Here is an 18,837-nt window from a genome sequence, read left to right on the forward strand (position 1 = left end):
GGTCAGATATTAAGGTAATAAGCTGATAACTCCACAGAGCAATGGAGAAAAAGATCCCTTGGCCTTCTTTCTACCTTCTCATATGGAAAAGCCCGAAAACTTTCCAAGCCCCTCCTTATTTCTCTCTGAGTCTCTTTATCTTCCTCTGAGTTGGCCAGAAAATTCTATAGTTCATTCTGGCCAGCTGACCATAGACTCCACCCTTTGAATCAAGGCTTAATTCCATTGGTGGTCTCAGAACAAAAATACAAATAAATTTACTGCAACACTGAGGTTATAGGAGTGTGCTATGTGCCTGGTTTTTGTGTGCTAGGGATGGGTCTCAGGTCTTTCTGCATGTGAGGTGTAAGAGTAGTATTGTTGACTTCTAGAGTCATCTGGGGAATGCCTGTGGAGACTAATCTTGGTTACAGTAATTGAGATGAAGATGTACTGATAATGAGTAGCCCCAATTCTTTTGGCTGAGTAGTGAACTATGTAGTGCAGAGAACTGAATAGCATAGTCTTTCATTTGCTCACTGGTTCTTGATTGTAAATATGATATGCCTAGCTGCTTCATGCTCCTGCTGCCCTGACTCCTTTGCTCTGATGACCTGCACCATTGAGCTGTGAATCACGGTAAACTTTCCTCCTTTAAGTCTCTTCTGTCAGAGTTTCGTCACAGCAACAGGAAGAGAAGCTAAGACACCAGTCTAGCAATTTCCCAACTGAGTTATATTCCCAGCCCTAAGACTGACTGCTTCAATTAGACACTCCTAGAACTTTCTGAAGATTTCCCTGCTTCTGCCATTATTGTATTGGATACAGGTCAACACATATCTTAGAAAGCTTCTACTGGTAAGGGTGGGTGAAGTCAGGAACTTGAGACCACTAGCATCTGCAAAGGAAGCAAAGGAAAGGAAGGAGGAGGACCCAAGGATCTGGGTCCTAGTGATGTTGCCTGCACTCTTAAATCAACACACATTCATCAGAATTTCCAAGGAATTGTTTTAGTTAGATTACTCAATGGATATGCCCTTTCAGTTAAGCCAATTTAAATATATTTTTCTATATTTTAAATTAAAATAAAAATTCCAACTAATAAAAAAGATTTCTTTTGTTTAAATAAAATAATTTTAGGAAGGAACAGAATGGAAATTACCAAAAAATAAATTATTAAAATAACATATTAACATTACAAGAATTTGAAATGAGCTAGAGAGATGGCTCAGTGGTTAATAGCACTGGCTACTCTTTCAGAGGACCTTCTTTAAATTCTCACCACCCACATAGTAGCTCACAAATGTCTGTAACTCCAGTATCAGGGGATCTGGCATCCTCTTCTGGCTACTAGGAGCACCAGGCACACATTTGGTACACAGACATATGTGATGGCAATCTATCTATCTATCTATCTATCTATCTATCTATCTATCTATCCATCCATCCATCCATCCATCCATCCATCCATCTATCTATCTATCTATCTATCTATCTATCTGTATGTATAAAATAATAAAGGAGGAAAGAGCCGGGCGGTGGTGGCACACGCCTTTAATCCCAGCACTTGGGAGGCAGAGGCAGGCGGATCTCTGGGAGTTCGAGGCCAGCCTGGTCTACAAGAGCTAGTTCTGGGACAGGCACCAAAGCTACAGAGAAACCCTGTCTAGAAAAACCAATAAATAAATAAATAATAAAAATAAAAAATAAAAAAAGAAGGAAAGAGTTTGAATCATTTAGAATTATATCCAGTTTCAAGTTGCCCTGCCTACTCCCCAAGCTGCTCAGGCAAGTGGATCTTCCTTCTGCTTCCAACCTGTGAGCTCTTCCTTTCCATCTCTCTTCCAAAGAGGTAGTTGCTGCCGTGGCTCCTCTCCTCTCCTCTCCCTCCTTTGTTTCTCTCTTATCTCAACAGTAAACATACATGCATTTAAGTTACATGTATGTGCGTGTGTGCATGTGTATGTGCACACACACACACACACACACACACACACACACACAGAGTGAACAGGAGTTGGGAGAAGTGGATGCTTTGGTGGGCCCTACCAAAGGCATGGCACTGCACAAAACACACATGCAACAGAGCCAGCACCAGGGAACCAGGCAGGGAATACTTCAGTAAAATGGTGGGACTTGGTCACTTGACCTGGCCATTAGTTAAGATGGCAGTGAGGTCACCTGACCTCAGTCAATATGGTGGCGGGCATGTGTTGTATGGAAAAGCCGTGCTTTTTCTGCTGCCGTGGCTCCTCTTCTTTCCTCCCCCTCCTCTGTCTCTCTTGTCCCCCTTCTCCCTCCCTCTCCCCTTTTCCCTTTCTTTCCTTAACCCACTAAATAAATATCCAACCTTACTCTGCCTGGCATGCCTATGTGATGCTGTCTCTTACCTGCCATGTGGCTCCCTGGTTGGGACTGGCTGCCTTTGTGGCCCTCTGTGTTTTTTTGGGGGAGGGGTTTCTTTAAGATATTTATTGATTTCTTCCAATTTTTGTCTTTTCCACCATTTCGGTTTTTTAAAATATTTATTTATTATATATACAATATTCTGTCTGTGTGTATGTCTGCAGGCCAGAAGAGGGCAACAGACCTCATTACAGATGGTTGTGAGCCACCATGTGGTTGCTGGGAATTAAACTCAGGACCTTTGGAAGAGCAAGCGATGTTCTTGACCACTGAGCCATCTCTCCAACCCTTTCTACCATATCTTTAAGGGATTTTTTCATTTCCTCTTTAAAGGTCTCCATTATCCTCATAAAGTTACATTTAAAATCATGTTTTTCTGATTATTTTGCGTTAGAATGATCAAGTCTTCCTGTTGTATGACCACTGGGTTCTGGTGTTACCATGTTGCATTTTAGGTTGTTGGATGAACTCTTGCATTGGCACCTACCCATCTCTTCCTTCAGTTGGTGTCAGCAGCATTTTTGCCTCTTGGTCCAATCCCGCAGTTGCTGTCTGTGTCTTTGGGAACCGTTCTAAGTCTGCTCTGTACTGTTGCTGTCAGTGTCTCAGGGAGTCGCTGAGGTCCCTCTTGGCCTACTCTCTTGATCTCTCTTGGTCCACTCTGTACAGTCACAGCCTGTGCTTCAGAGTTCCTCTTATGTTGTGGAGGATAGGATGGTTTGGGGGCACAGTGGACCTTGTAGCTTGCAGGATCCAATCAATGGGGTGGGGGTGTTGGAGCTGCCTACCTGCAGGAAGCTTGCCTGCTGGCTGGCTAGAGAAGCTGAGGCAGGTGGAGGAGGGACTTGGGGTTTTGCCCCCAGTATGGAGAACCTAGAGAGTGGAGTGTCCTGCTGAGTGGGTGATCCCTCACATCTTGGTCCTCTCTGTGTAGCTACAGCCCATGTTTCAGAGTTCTTCTGAGGTTTCAGGGAGTAGCATGGTGGTGGTGGTGGTGGTGATAGGGAATAGGAGGGGTTCGGGACGGAGTCTTAACCCCCTTTCTGTAACTGTAACTCCTGGCAAGCTATTATCTGTTCCCTATACAGTCTTGTTACCTTAAGAATGCTAAATAAGTGAGACCTGTGGCGTATGCCTGGGATCTCAGCATTTTGGAGGCAGAGGCAGGAGGACCAAGCATTCAAGATCATTTCTGATTATGGAACAAACTTGTGGCCAGCCTGGGCTATAGAAGATCCTGCTTTTAAAGACCAGGAGAAGAAAGAAGGCCTGTGAACAGCTGGGCAATGGTGGCACATGCTTTTAATCTCAGCACTTGTGAAATAGAGGCAGGTGGATTTCTGTGTGTTCAAGGCCACCCTGGTCTACAAAGGGAGTTCCAGGACAGCCAGAGCTGTTAAATAGAAAAACCCTGTCTCAAAAACAACAAACAACAAAAAGAAAAAGCCTGTTAAATAAGTGAAAACATACAGTATATAACTTAAAAATTGCCCCTGAAATACATCAGAGTTGTTCAACGTGTTGATATATTGTTTTTTTTTTTTTTTTTTTTTTTTTTTTTATAAAACAAGTTTTTGTTCCTGAACTTTGGTTGATATAATTAAGACACTCTCCTTTTCAGTGTCTGAGGAGACTGACCTTCCACTTACCGGATACCTTAATCACTTCCTCTGCAGTGGTCCTGTCTCACCTAGGGGAAGATAGTTTACTAACAATAATCAAACCAAAGAAAGCCAGCCATGTGCTGCATAACAATGTTTCAGTCATAACACACACACACACACACACACACACACACACACACACACACACAGAGAGAGAGAGAGAGAGAGAGAGAGAGAGAGAGAGAGAGAGATCTACAAAGGGTGCTACACTATGGCCAAGATGCACACAGGTTGCAACATCTAGGCCTGTGTAGGTGCATCCCATGGCATTTCTACAATCAGCAATGCATTTCTCTTTAGTATTCCTGCCAGGTGACACATGACAGCTGCATAACGAAATTTTATAAGAAAATTGAGAATAGGGCTGGAGAGATGGCTCAGTGGTTAAGAGCACTGGCTGCTCTTCCAGAGGTCCCGAGTTCAATTCCCAGCAACCACACGGTGGCTCACAACCATCTGTAATGAGATCTGGTGCCCTCTTCTGGCATGCGGGCATACATGCGGGCATACATGGAGGCAGAATGTTGTATACATAATAAATAAATAAAAATAAAATCTTTAAAAAAAAGAATACAAAAAGCCTTTGATTTAAAAAAAAGAAAATTGAGAATACATGTGGGACAGTTCTAGAAAAGCTCCACAAAAAGGAACAGCACCTAATAGAACACTCCATAGAGTTGATCAGTATGGGTGCACTTACCGGAGTTTTCTAAATAACATGGGACTCACACTAAAATGTTAGCTTCCTTTCAGAAGCTTGAAAAGCCACAACTTTTATGGTACTTTTTTTTTGTAGTACTGAGGCTCTGTCCCATAACCTGACACACATTAGAGGAATTCTTTACCCTTTAGCAACATCTCTTTCAAGAGTTTAAGGGGGAAAAAAAAGGATATGGAGAAACACTTTGGTGAAGGCATAGTTTGCATTTTTCAAAGTGCTCATTGACATACTAGGGGTGATGGTAGTTTTTACCACTGTATTCTCTGAATTCAAGCTACACTGTTGCCTGAGATTCCTGGCCCACCCAGTCCCATAGCCTTTCAGTCCCAAAGAAACATACAGAGGTCTACATTAATCATAAACTGGTTGGCCTAGTAGCTCAGGCTTCTTATTAACTCTTACATCCTACATTAATCCATAATTCTCACCTGTGTCAGTCACATGGCTTGGTACCGTTTATCAGCAAGGCGTTTTCATCCTGCTTCCTCTGCGTCTGGATGATGACTGCAGACTGACCTTTCCTCTTCCCAGAATTCTCCTCTTCTGGTCTCCTTGCCTATACTTCCTACCTGACCACTGGCCAGTGTTTTATTAAACCAATACAGACCATTGTCCCACAGCAATCCCCTTTTTTTCAAAACAAGAACTCTGAGAATTTCCTTTGTTTAGCCTTTTTCCTGACCATTATCCATAACGACTTGAGACTAACATTCTAAACAAAGACAAACACCCATAACCCATATTTTGGGAATATGGGCATAGTTTTCCAGGCTACTTCCTGCTGATTAAGGGTACTGATAATCTTATGAGGACCTAAAGAAAATTTAGCATTATTGTCAAGTCCTGAATGGAATATTCTGAGAGACTTGATTATCTCACCTAGCAGTCTTGAGGCTGTTCTGAATGTAGAACTCAGGGGAAACTCCAACAGAGGTCCTCTGAAATGTTGGATCACCTGGATCATCTGCTCCTATTGGAGATTTTTCAGGGGGTCTTCCTTGGGCAAACCTGATATATATTTTTTTAACCCAGAATGAATCCACAGCTTCTCATATCCTGTGGAAACAAAAGCAAAACCTCTTCTCCAAAGTAACATATCTTTTGACTTAAATTTTAAAGTCAAGGCATTTTCAAAATACATATGTTAGATTAATCCAGCAACATTTATAATCAAATATTTTTAAATAGCTGTTGTTCCTTCCACAGCCATCAAACAATTCAAAGACAATACAATAACATACAGTATCCAGATTCTCTGTGTATTTTCCATCTTTACATGGTTTTATTCTAAACTCTATTTCTTTTATTTTTATTTTTAAATTTTGGTTTTTTGAGACAGGATTTCTCTGTGTATCTCTCTCTGTCCTGGAACTCATTCTGTAGACCAGGCTGTCCTCGAACTCAGAGATCTGCCTGCCTCTGCCTCCCAAGTGCTGGGATTAAAGCTGTGTGCCATCACACCCAACTACTCTATCTTCTTTCTTTTTTTTTTTTTAGGACTTTATTCTTTTTCTTTTCTCTCCCAAGTCTACACATATTTTTAAACACACTCTAAACCATGTAGAGGTTTTTTTCATCTGACTGTATATTTACTGTATATCTCTCTTTTTCTGACCACGTAAGTTTTTAATTTGCTAACTGATATGGCTAGGATTAAAGCTGTGGTTTTGATGGCCGGATCCACCCTATTCCTTAGTTTTCTGAGAGTCTAGCCTCATGGTGGAGGTACTGGCTGGAGCCATGCTTACTGCCACAACTTGGTGGAGTTTTAAAGACCTGCCACCACTAAGAAGCATGCTGTGACCTTTTCATGAACACCATTTGAGTGCTTTGTGGCAGAGCCCCTTAAAAGGGCTGCAAGGTTTTTGCAGCTAAACCTGAGTCAGGAAGCCTCTCTTAGAAGAGATACACTTGCTTCTAGCAAATAGAGCCCACATGAGAAAATGTGCTACCAAGTAGCCATGCTTAACTCTGTTCTTTTGTTTCTAGAACTACTTTCCAAGCTGTCTCAGGTTTTATGTGGATGCACGTGTCCATGTTGGCACCATTTGTTGCCTGAGATTTCTGTCCCGCCCGGTCCAGCAGCCTTTCATTCTCAAAGAAACACACAGAGGTCTATGTTAATCATAAACTGGTTGGCCTGTTAGCTCAGGCTTCTTATTAACTCTTACATCCTACATTAATCCATAATTCTTGTCTGTGTCAGCCATGTGGCTTGGTATGTTTTTCAGTGAGGCATTCTAATCTTGCTCCCTCTGCATCTGGATGATGACTGCAGCCTGACCTTTTCTCTTCCCAGAATTCTCCTCTTCTGGTCACCTGCCTATACTTCTTTCCTAGCCACGGGCCATTCAGTGTTTTATTAAGCCAATACAGACCATTGTCCCACAGCACCAGGAGACAGTTTGTCCATCCAAACCAAGGTAAATACAGTACTAATGTGGCAATCAGAAAGTTTTAACTCCCAGAGTTATCTGGTTGTGGCTATTAATAACAGGGAATTAATTAGATATACACCTTAAGTAAATTTTGATCTATGTTATCATAAAAACTCCAACTCTGGTAAACACAGATCTGACCTGAGCTACCTTGGGAGGGGTCATGGCCTTTGGCTAGTGTCTGGATATAAACTGTTGTACAGCCCCCTAAGAGATGGACCCTGTGATGTAGTTGAAATCTGTCCTGTGATTTGTTTCTTTTTTTCTTCCCCACCTCCACCAAAAGCATGAAAGAAAGGAAACGTCCCTTTGAGGAATCCTTTCAGACCAGCAGCAAGTATGCTAATGCCTGTGGGCCAGAGGTAGCTTAGGGAGCTATGATTAACCCAGTTTTGGCTCCAGTGGAGTACAGTGATTCTAGGTATCCAATTTGACTTACTTCTTCACTTTCTGAGAACTTAGTCTCGTTTCCTTTAAGACTGGGTGTTTCAGCTATTGTTCTATTGCTGTCATTTAAACATCATGACTAAGGCAACTTATAAAAGGAAGCATTTGTGGGCCTGCTTACAGTTTCAGAGGTGAGGAGCATGGCAGTAGGCAGGCAAAATGGCACTGGAGCAGTAGCTGAGGGCTCACCTCTGATCCATAAGTGAAGACAGGGAGAGACTGACTGGGCCTAGCATGGGCTTTTGAAACTTCAAAGCACACTCCCAGTAACACATTTCCTCCAACAAGATCACACCTCCTAACACTTCTCAAACAGTTCCACTAACTGAGGACCACACAGTCAAACACACACACACACACGCACACACACACTCACGCTCAATCAGTTCTGTTCCTCTAGAGAACAAATACAGTCACCAAGCAGTGTGCACAGGAGTGAGCAGCACAGTGCTGGTAGCCCAGGAACCGCAGACTCTGCTTCCACACACTTGGAAGATGTCACTGGGACGAATGTATGATGCCACTTGTGTTAAATGGAATTTTAAGTTTGTTAGAGGGGTCACAAGGCTGCTGAACACCTGAAACAGCAGGTCCCCTTTGTTATTTATAAGGGAAGCTGCAGCTGTGGTGGCTTAAATGTGGCCCTCAGCCTTGGGCATCTGAATACTTGGGCCTCAGTTGGTAATGCAATTTGGGGAGGCTTAGGAGGTGTGGCCTTGTTAGAGGGGTATCGCTGGAAGTGGGTGTTGCAAATTTAAAGATTTATGTCATTTCAAATTTGGTCTCTGCTTGCTGCTTGCAGTTTAGGATGTGAGTCCTTAGCTGTCAGTGTTGTATTCCAGTTATCATGATGGTCACCTGTTGTCACGGTGTCCTGTAAGCCCAAATAAACCCTTACCTTGGTCATGGTGTTTTATTACAGCAATAGAAAGGAAATGAATACAGGGAGTTTTTGGCAGTGTCTGGATACCTACACAGGCAAGTCAGTTCCAGCAGCTTCAGGTTCAGGGTGTCCTGTATTCACAAGCTCTGTCTCTGCTAGGGGTGGTGACAGTGGAAGGTGGTATTGGGCTCCTTTTCTCAGGTTAGCGTGAATAAGGGACTCTGGGTTGGTTGCAAAATAGCCATAGTTTCAACAACAGCAGAATTTACTCAGTCAGCTTCAATGACATGTCATGTGGTTCCTATCCTGTAATGGGCCTTTCCTTATATCGCTAGCTCTCTAATAATGACATGGAGACTTTTTTATTAATTATGAAAGCTTGGTCTTAGCTTAGGTTTGTTTCCAACTAGCTCTTAACACTTAAATTAGCCCATTTATATTAATCTATATTCTGCCATGTGGCTGGTTACCTCTTAGTAAGTAGGACATAGCATATGTCCTACTTCCTCCACATCTAGCTGGTGAATCTCCTACACTTCCAATTCTTTCCCAGAGTTCCTATCTCTCCCCAGAAGTCCCATCTGTCCTCTCCTGTGTAAATACTGGGTGTTCATCTCTTTATTAAACCAATCAGAAGGTATCTTAGGCAGGTGAGGAAAGACAGACACATCTTTACACAGTGTACAAAAAGATTATCCCAACTCTATCCCGTGCTTTTCTTTTTTTTTTGCTTCTCTAGTGTTAGGAATATTTCTTTATATTAGCTTCCTGTTGACGCAAAAATTCCCAATCAAGCCAAATCAAAACAAGCCAAATTAAGAAATATCCAGGTTTAATGGGAGATTCTGTGCTCTCGGGTGGCCCCGAAGGGGAAACCAGGAAGCTACAGGAACGTGACCCCAGGGAGGAAGAAAGGGAGACCATGTGTTCTTCTTTTCGGGGGGATCACTTAAGTACCCTGGGGATTGGTACCCCACCCCCAGGGAGGGGTCAGGACCTGGCCTGCTGGGATTTGAGGTCCAGACCAGGCCTGGGGGCTGGGATAGATGTTAGGGACTGGGACCTATGCTCCCAACTTAACATCTAATACTAAGGGATGATATTTTCTAGTACATTGATATCGCTTCACTTCTGCAGCTCACCCAACACTTTTTGAAGTCAGTTTGCTATATTTTCTGCTGCTGGACTATTTAAGAGTGATTTGTATTTTCAGAAGTGAATAGTGATAGCTGCCCACAGCACTCAGCTAGACGACGTTTGCCCTCCTCTCACATAGGTGTCCTGAGTTCTCGAGGATGGACAGCGACATGTGATCTGGAGTAAAGATCTCAGGAGTTCTGCTCCTCGCTCTTCTCCCTCCGTTAGCAGTCTGAGGGGACAAAGGGGCAACGGCACGAATCCCTGCATCACCTGGGGAAGAAACCTCTCACTTGCTTCTGCCTCCAGAGTGTTTGCAGGGTTTATTTATCTTACCTGTGTAAGTTTTGGATGGTGCCAAATATTTCCTAAAAAATGGATGTACGATAAACTTATGTGTAAAACAATTGCATTATATACACGACATACCTGTGTATGTTATACATATGACAGACCTGTGTCTGATACAGTGGATTTCATGATGAGTCACATCAATTTTGGAAAATACCAATATAAACATCTCAGGATGTGATCTAGGTTGAGAAAGATCATGAAAACTTTTCTAAAGATTAAAAAATCTTTTTTATAATGTCTATTTTATGGGGTAACTGAAGAGTCCAAGAATAAGAAAATAAAATATAGATTCCAGAAATAAGAATGTAGAAATAAAGAATTATAAAGTTATAAGTCTAGGGGAATGAGAACAGATTGTCAGCAGCTTTCTCAGCAGATCAGGGATCAATTATTCACAGTAAGCTATTTTCTCAGACACTTAAGAAGCCTCCATCAGCCTAGGTCATTTCATTTTACAACTGGCTGTTCTATTTACAAGGCTAGAGCTTCTCTCTGCAAACTGAGAGTAGTGTCCTGGCCATCCTTGATGAACGACAGATATGAACTGAGTTAACCTCTAGGAGACAGAGATACGTGACCTCTGGGTTAGGCACTGTCTCTGTTATGGGAAACTGGCACCCTTAAAGCGGAGGCATGGGGCTCCAGTATACACGTCCGGAGGTACCAGGAGATATTGTGGACAAGGTAGAAACACAGGTTTGACTAATGAGCCCTGGTAATGGAGGTTGTAAAGCATGGCATTCTGTATCTGAGTTTTACCTTGAGATAGTGTGAAAAGCTTTCTGCTATCTTCTAAGTTCCCAGCCTAAGAACCAATTATTCTGATTTATCAACCCTCTGGTATTATTACGCAGTTCCTTTTTTGACTAATTGCTAAAGGCACCTGTTTTCTTGCAATTAGTGACTTTCGCTGTAATCTACTCTGAAACATATTTCATGATAGCTGCCTAGTTACCCATTGACGTTAGACCTCACTACTCTCCTTAGGGTCTACATTGATTGACCCATGGGTTGGGGGCAAGATCATAAAAATTCCTTTGTTCAGGCCTAATGCTTGGTGCCCCTACTATAAAAAGTGGGTTCAGAAACTCTTTTGCCACAGCCTAACAAAGGCCACCCTGGGCCTCATCAGATGCTGTTGTAAACAGCTGCTCTCCTCCAAACTGAACCGCTAGCTTACATTACCTCTTAAATGCCTTCCCAGCTTAAGAAAGTGCAGATATTCATTTAAGGTAAAGTAAAACTCTTGGTTTTATCTGCTTGTTTTTTTAGATATAGTCTCAGTAAGTAGCCTAGCCTGGCCAACGATTTACCATCTGTTGCCTACAGTCTCCCAAATGCTGAGTTACAGGTGTGGGAAATGAAATTGGAAAATAAAGTGCCATTAAAATTTTCTGTAATTTCCTGGGCGTGATGGTGCAATTTGAGAGTGAAGGCAGCGAGTCTCCAGACCAGACTGGACTACATAGAGAATTCTCTTTCAAACGAAATCCTCGAAGGTAGGATCCACTAAAAGTCCAGAGGCTGGGGTGTAATTGTAATTCAGCGGGAGAACATGTATGTGCTTAGTATGAGAAAGAGCCTATGTTCAATCCGTATAGCCCCTTCCAAAAGCCATTTTAAATTATCTCATAATAAATACAATCGTATGAAGAGTGGACTCTGCAGGAAGGCAAGCACAACATTCCAAAGGCTTAAAAACACACCACAGTCACGGACTCTGCTCTGTACAGGGACTATTCACCACTTTTAATCTATGCTGTCATGAGCCCTACTCTTGCTCCCTTTAAAAAGGAAGCCCCAAACAGTATGCAATCCTCAATTCACACCCAGTGCACCTGAGAACACCAGCACTCACCTGAGCGGAGCAGCCGCCGGCGCGCAGCCACCCCACATTGCCCTCAACCCCAACTTCCAGGCCTTCGTCCACGCAGCCAATAGGAAGCGGGGCGTTCGGCCTCCCTGGTCCCGGTCGCGCGCATGCGCACTCCCTCGGCGCCCCGGGGACGCTTAGGGATCCGTTTCCTCCTCTTTCTTTCCTGGATCGCGCGATCGCCCCAAGCCCTCCTGCCTCGTCCCGGCCGAGAAGCTCCGCGCAGTCCCTCACGAGGCGCCGCTCGGGCCTGGGACGCGGCGGTACCCGGATGTGGAGCCGCTCTCGCCCGGCGGGGACTCGGTGGCGGGGCGGAGCGCGGCGGCGTGCGCGGGGGCTGAGGGAAGCGGGCCCCGGGGCCCGGGTGCCGGCCGCTCGCCGGCCGCTAGCGCCGCTGCCCACCGCGGAGCCGGCTCCCGGGCGCCCAGGCCTGAGCGAGCGGCCGGGGGCCGCTGAGGGCCGGCAGCTTGCCTGGCCTCCCGCCGCGCTCGCCGCCGCGCCCGGGCGAGCCTCCCCCGGCCCTCCGCGCTCCCGGCCGGGGGAGAGCGAGGTTTGCTGGCGGCCGACGCTGTAGCCCGGCCGGGGAGCCCGGGGCAAGCGGCAGAGCCCCCGCCCGCGGCCGCCCGCCCTCGGCCTGCAAGCCGCCGCCTGCGAGCCGTCGCGGGCGGGACTCCAGTGGGAGCGGGGGCCGCGACGGCCCGGCCCGGGCGAAGGGTTCTTCGGGGACCTCGCCGCCCCACCTTTGAGTCGGCCTCACTGGCCGCGGGGCTCGCTGCTGCCCCCGCCGGCGCCCAGAGTGCGGCCCGGGCCCGGCACCCTCACGGCTCCCCCGCCGGCGGCGGCGCCCACAGCCCGGGCCCCGATGAGTAACTCCCGCAACAACCGGGTGATGGTGGAGGGGGTCGGCGCCCGCGTAGTGCGCGGCCCAGACTGGAAGTGGGGCAAGCAGGACGGTGGCGAGGGCCATGTGGGCACTGTGCGGAGCTTCGAGAGCCCGGAGGAGGTCGTGGTGGTGTGGGACAACGGCACGGCCGCCAACTACCGCTGCTCCGGGGCCTACGACCTGCGCATCCTGGACAGCGCGCCGACCGGTAAGCCGGGTCACCGGGCCGGGACAACGCGCGTGGGAGCAAGGGGCGAGGCCAGCCGCGGGACGCCTGCCCTGCAGTGCCGGGCCACGGGGAGTTTGAGGTTCCAAACCCGGTAGACAAAAACTAGTTTCCTAGGAAGGGCCATCAAGTTTCCTAGATGAAAAGCATCGCAGACAACAGATTTCCTTCGCTTTGGGGCAGGGGGCCCGAGAGCCTGTCTGATAAGCATTGACATCAATCAGTCATCGAGTGATAACTGTCTGATGGGAAGCTTGCCTTGCCATATGGTGTGGAGTTGCCAGGGGCCCGTCCCTTGGTGCCTTCTCTTTGTTGAACTATCTTTTTTCCTTCCCACCGGTGACACAGAATGAGAAAGACTTATGAGTTCAGTTGATAAATTACATTTGGGACTGTGAAAAATGCATTTTCGCCCAAATTGTTTAATTATATATGTTTGTAGCAATAGAGCTGTTGATTTCGTGGTGTGTGTGTATGTGTGTGTCTGTGTTGCGAGACTTTTCCAGAGGGAAGACAGCTAATGCCATTCTTTTTCTTAAGATTAGAATCCTGTCTTAGTAATATGAGGTTGAAATTCTATGTATTCAACCTGAGACTTAGTGATCTTAATGGTTTACTCCATTATAGGGGTCTGTTAGTAATTTACACTGTAATTTTTTCTGTGACAAACAGAAGAGTTGCTCTCACAAAATACGATTTATTTTAATCTATTTTCACTTAGATCTATCCTTGTTTTGTTTTCGTTTTTTTGTTTTCTTTTGAGATAAGGTTTCTCTGTGTAACCATGGCTGTCTTGGATCTAGCTTTGTAGACCAGGCTTGTCTCAAACTCAGAGTTCTGCCTGCCTCTGTCTTCCTAAAATCATGTGCTCCCACTGCAAGTAGCATGGATATGTTCTTGATAATGTAGTCATTTAGAAAGTTAAAATTGAAATTGTATTATGCTTCAGAATTCTTAAATAAGATACTACTGAAACAGCAAGTTTGGCAGAGGCAAATTCTGAAGTGGATGAGTAGTTGCTCTACCAGCGGAAAGGAGTTAGCATGAGCCCACTCAGTCTTGAACAAGCACCTTATAAACTTTGTTAAACTTTTAAAGAGATGCTCTCATGCAGTCCACTGTCTTGGACTTAGTGTATTGATGAGGCTGACTCTGCATTTTCGATCCTCCTGCCTCAGCCTCCCCAAGTGCTGGGATTTCAGGCATGTGTCACCATACCCAGCTGAAAATAGTGTTTTGTTTTGGCTAGTTTTTGTTTGTTTGTTTGTTTTTGCACTGAAAAGGGCATATGTGCCTAACTCAAAAGGGTAGCCATTGTTACCTGTTGTATATTTTTGCAGTTGCAAACACAGATGTGAATATACTGAAAATACAAATCTCTTTCTCCCCTTAAATAATATAATAATAAACTATATTTAGTTGATGTGGGATTCCCCTCTGCATGCTATGGATACCATTGGTTAATAAAGAAGCTGCTTTGGACCTGTTGCAGTGCAGAATAGGGCAAGGTGGAAATTCCAAGCAGATAGAGGAGGAGAGAGTAGGTGGAGTTGAAGAGAAGCCATGTAGGTAGATAGATGCCGAACTCTAATAGAAATTGGTTAATTTAAGATATAAGAGCTTGCTAGAAATATGCATAAGCTAATAGACCAAGCAGTGTTTTAATTAGTAGAGTTTCTGTGCTTATTTCAGGTCTGGACAGCTGGGAAATGAACTAGCAGCCTCCACCAACATTTAGTTTTTTGCACTTTTCCTGTGTGTGCACAAGGGGTGGATTTTGTCTGGGTGTACAAGTGTGTGGAGGTCAGATGTCGTTGTCTCTTCCTTAGACATTTCATTGCTTTTTGAGACAGGGTTGATCACTGAATGTGGAACTCACTGATTGGTTAGTCAGATTGAGCTGCTAGCCCTAGGGGTCTTCTTGTTACTGTCTCTGTATAGCCCTGACTGCCCTGGAACTCTGTCTGTAGACCAGCCTGGCCTTAAATTCACAGAGATCGTCCTTCTGCCGTCCAAGCAGTGTAGTTAAAGTTGTGAAGCATCGCTGTCAGGCAAAGAATTCAATGGTTTTCCTTTCCTTTTTATTTTTGTTTTTTTGAGGCAGGGTTTCTCTGTGTAACCCTGACTGTCCTGGAACTTATTCTGTAGACTGGGCTGGCCTTGAACTCAGAGATCTGTCTCCTTTTACCTCTGAAGTACTGTTCCTAAAGGTGCGTGCCACTACATCTCAGCAACATAATATAATTAAAAAATAATTCTTTTGAGGAAGGCCTTATTCTTTTTTTGTTGTTTTTTTTGATATTTATTGAGGTCTACATATTTCTCTGCTCCCCTCCCTGCCTCTCCCCTCCCCACCTTAACCCTCCCCCAAGGTACCCATGCTCCCAGTTTACTCAGGAGATCTTTTTTTCTACTTTCTACTTCCTATGTAGATTAGATATATGTAAGTCTTTCTTAGTGTCCGCATTGTTGTCTAAGTTCTCTGGGATTGTGACTCATGGGCTGGTTTTCTTTGCTTTATGTTTAAAAACCACGTATGAGTGAGTACATGTGATCATTGTCTATGTTTGGGTTACCTCACTCAAAATAATGTTTTCTATCTCCATCCCTTTTCCTGCAAAATTCAAGCTTTTGTTATTTTTTTCTTCTGTGTAGTACTCCATTGTGTAAATGTACCGCGTTTTCCATATCCATTCTTCAATCGTGGGGCATTTAGGATGTTTCCAGGTTCTGTCTATGACAAACAAAGCTGCTCTGAAAATAGTTGAGCACATGTCCTTGTGGCACGATTGAGCATACTTTGGGTATATACTTTCTCTTCTATAAGGTTCAGTGTGGCTGGCTTTATGTTGAGGTCTTTGATCCATTTGGATTTGAGTTTTGTGCATGGTGATAGATATGGGTCTATTTTCATTCTTCTACATGTTGATATCCAGTTATGCCCGCACCATTTGTTAAATATGCTTTCTTTTTTCCATTTGGTATTTTTTGCTTCTTTGTCAAAAATCAGTTTTGTAGGTGTGTGGATTGATATCTGGGTTCCATTGGTCCTCCTGTCTGTTCTTATGCCAATACCAGGCTGTTTTCAGTACTGCAGCTCTGTAGTAGAATTGAAGTCAGGGATTGTGATGCCTCCAGAAGTTCTTTTATTGCTCAGGATTGTTTTGGTTATCCTGGGATTTTTGCTTTTCCGTATGAAGTTGAGTGCCGTTCATTCGAGGTCTTTGAAGAATTTTGCTGGGCATTGTATTGAATCTGTAGATGGCTTTTGCTAAAATAGACATTTTTACTATGTTAATTCTGCCTACCCAAGAGCATGGGAGATCTTTCCAGTTTCTGGTGTCTTCTTTAATTTATTTTTTCAAAGATTTAAAGCTTTTATCATATAAGACTTCCACTTGTTTGGTTAGGGTTACTCCGAGATATTTTATGCTATTTCTGGCTATTGTGAAGGGTGTTGATTCTCTGATTTCTTCCCCAGCCCTTTTATCATCTGTGTACAGGAGGGCTACTGATTTATTTTTTTTTTGAGTTAATCTTGTATCTTGGTACATTGCTGAAAGTGTTTATGAGTTGTAGAAGTTCCTTGGTAGAATTTTTGGGATCATTTATGTAAACTATCAAATCATCAGCAAACAGTGAGAGTTTGACTTCTTTTCCAATTTGTATCTTCTTGATCTTTTTTTTTTTTTGTGTCTTATTGCTCTAGCTAGGACCTCAAGAACTATATTGAATAGATATGGAGAGAGTGGACAACCTTGTCTTGTTCCTGATTTCAGTGGTATCACTGGGAGTTTCCATTTAGTTTGATGTTGGCTGTTGGCTTACTGTATATTGCCTTGATTGTGTTTAGGTGTGTTCCTTGTAACCCTGCTCTCTCCAAGACCTTTATCATGAAAGGATGTTGTATTTTGTTGAAAGCGTTTTCAGCATCTATTGAGAAAATCATGGTGGTTTTTATATTTCAGTTTATTTATATGGTTGATTACGTTGCCAGATTTTCGTATGTTGGACCATCTCTGCATCTCTGGGATGAAGCCAACTTGATCATGGTGGATGATTGTTCTGATGGATTCGATTTGCCAGTATTTTATAGTATTTTTGCATCAGTGTTCATGAGTGATATTGGTTTGTAATTCTCTTTCTTAGTAATGTCTTTGTGTGGTTTGTGTATCAGGGTAATTGTAGCCTCATAAAACGAGTTTGGCAATGTTCCTTCTGTTTCTATTGTGTGGAATAATTTGAGGAGTATTGGTATTTGTTTTTTTTTGAAAGTTTAGTAGAATTCTGAGCTGAAACCATCTGGTGTTAGGCTTTTTTTTGGATGGGAGACATTTGATGACTGTTTCTATTTCTTCAGCAGTTATAGGTCTATTTAATTTGCTTATCTGGTCTTGATTTAATTTTGGTAAGTGATACTTATCCAGAAAGTTGTCCATTTCTTTCAAGTTTTCCAATTCTGTGGAGTACAGGTTTTCGAAATATGGCCTGATGATTTCTGTATTTCCTCCGTGTCTGTTGTTGTATCCCTCTTTTCATTTCTGATTTTGTTAATGTAGATATTCTCTCTCTGCCTTTTGGTTAGTTTGGATAAAGGTTTGTCTATTTTGTTGATTTTCTCAAAGAACCAGCTCTTTGTCTCTTTGATTCTTTGTATTGTTTTCTTTGTTGATTTCAACTCTCACTTTATTTCCTGCCATCTAGTTCTCTTAGGTGAGTTTGCTTCTTTTTGTTCTAAAGTTTTCAAATGTTCTGTTAATTCACTAGTGTGGGATTTTTTCCAGCTTCTTTATGTAGTCATTTAGTGCTATGAACTTGCCTCTTAACACTGCTTTCATTGTTTCCCATAAATTTGGGTATGTTGTGTGGTCTTTTTCATTGAATTTTAGGAAGTCTTTAATTTCTCCCTTTATTTCTTCCTTGACCCTCTGATGATTCAGGTGAGCATTGTTTAATTTCCATGTGTTTGTGGGTTTTCTGGAATTAGTATTTCTGTTGACTTCTAGTTTTATACCATGGTGATCTGATAAGGTACATTGGGTTATTCCAATTTTTTTTGTATCTGTTGAGGTTTGTTTTGTTACCGAGTATGTGGTCAATTTTTGAAAAGGTTCCATGAGGTGCTGAGAAGAAGGTATATTCTTTTCTGTTTGGATGGAATATTTTATAGATGTTAAGTCCATTTGAGTCGTAACATCTTAGTTCTCTTATATCTCTGTTCATTTTTTTTTTTCTGATTAACCTGTCCAGTGGTGAGACGGGAGTGTTTAAGTCTCCCAGTATTAGTGTGTGGGGTTTAATGTATGATTTAAGCTTTAGAAGTGTTTCTTTGACATATGAAAATGCCCTTGTATTTGGGGCATAGATGTTCAGTATTGAGAATTTCTCTTGATGGGTTTTTCCTGTGACTAATATGAAATGTCCTTCTTTGTCTCTTTTGACTGATTTTAGTTTGAAGTCTATTTTGTTAGATATCAAGATAGCTACGCCAGCTTGTTTCTTAGGTCCATTTGATTGTATATTTTTTCCAAACCCTTTACTCTGAAGCAATGTCTGTCTTTGAGGTTGAGATGCATTTCTTGTATGCAGAAGAAGGATGGATTCTGTTTTCATATTCAATCTGTTAGCCTGTGACTTTTATGGGTGAGTTGAGTCCATTTACATTTAGGGATATTAATGACCAGTGATTGCTATCTCCTGTTAATTTAGTTTTCATCGTTGGTGATGTTAATTTGTGCATTCTTTTCTTCTTTGGGATTTGCTGTTAGGAGATCATCAATTGTGTGTGTTTTTGTTGGTGTAGCTATTTTCCTTGGGTTGGAGTTT

General features: G+C 43.2%; 1 protein-coding gene across 1 annotated transcript in view; it reads left to right on the forward strand.

Annotated features, from left to right (window-relative positions):
* Positions 1-12,178: 12,178 nt before the first annotated feature.
* LOC121443336 (E3 ubiquitin-protein ligase MIB1) overlaps positions 12,179-18,837 on the forward strand; it is a 116,559-nt gene continuing 109,900 nt past the window's right edge. The window contains exon 1 of the mRNA XM_041645055.1: positions 12,179-12,993. Coding sequence (XP_041500989.1) covers positions 12,765-12,993 — 229 coding nt within the window. The 5' untranslated portion in view covers positions 12,179-12,764. The remainder of the gene's footprint in view (positions 12,994-18,837) is intronic.

The sequence above is a fragment of the Microtus oregoni genome, unplaced genomic scaffold, assembly GCF_018167655.1.
Source record: "Microtus oregoni isolate MIOR12 unplaced genomic scaffold, Mior012 000105F_ref0000443, whole genome shotgun sequence".
Lineage (NCBI taxonomy): Eukaryota > Metazoa > Chordata > Mammalia > Rodentia > Cricetidae > Microtus > Microtus oregoni.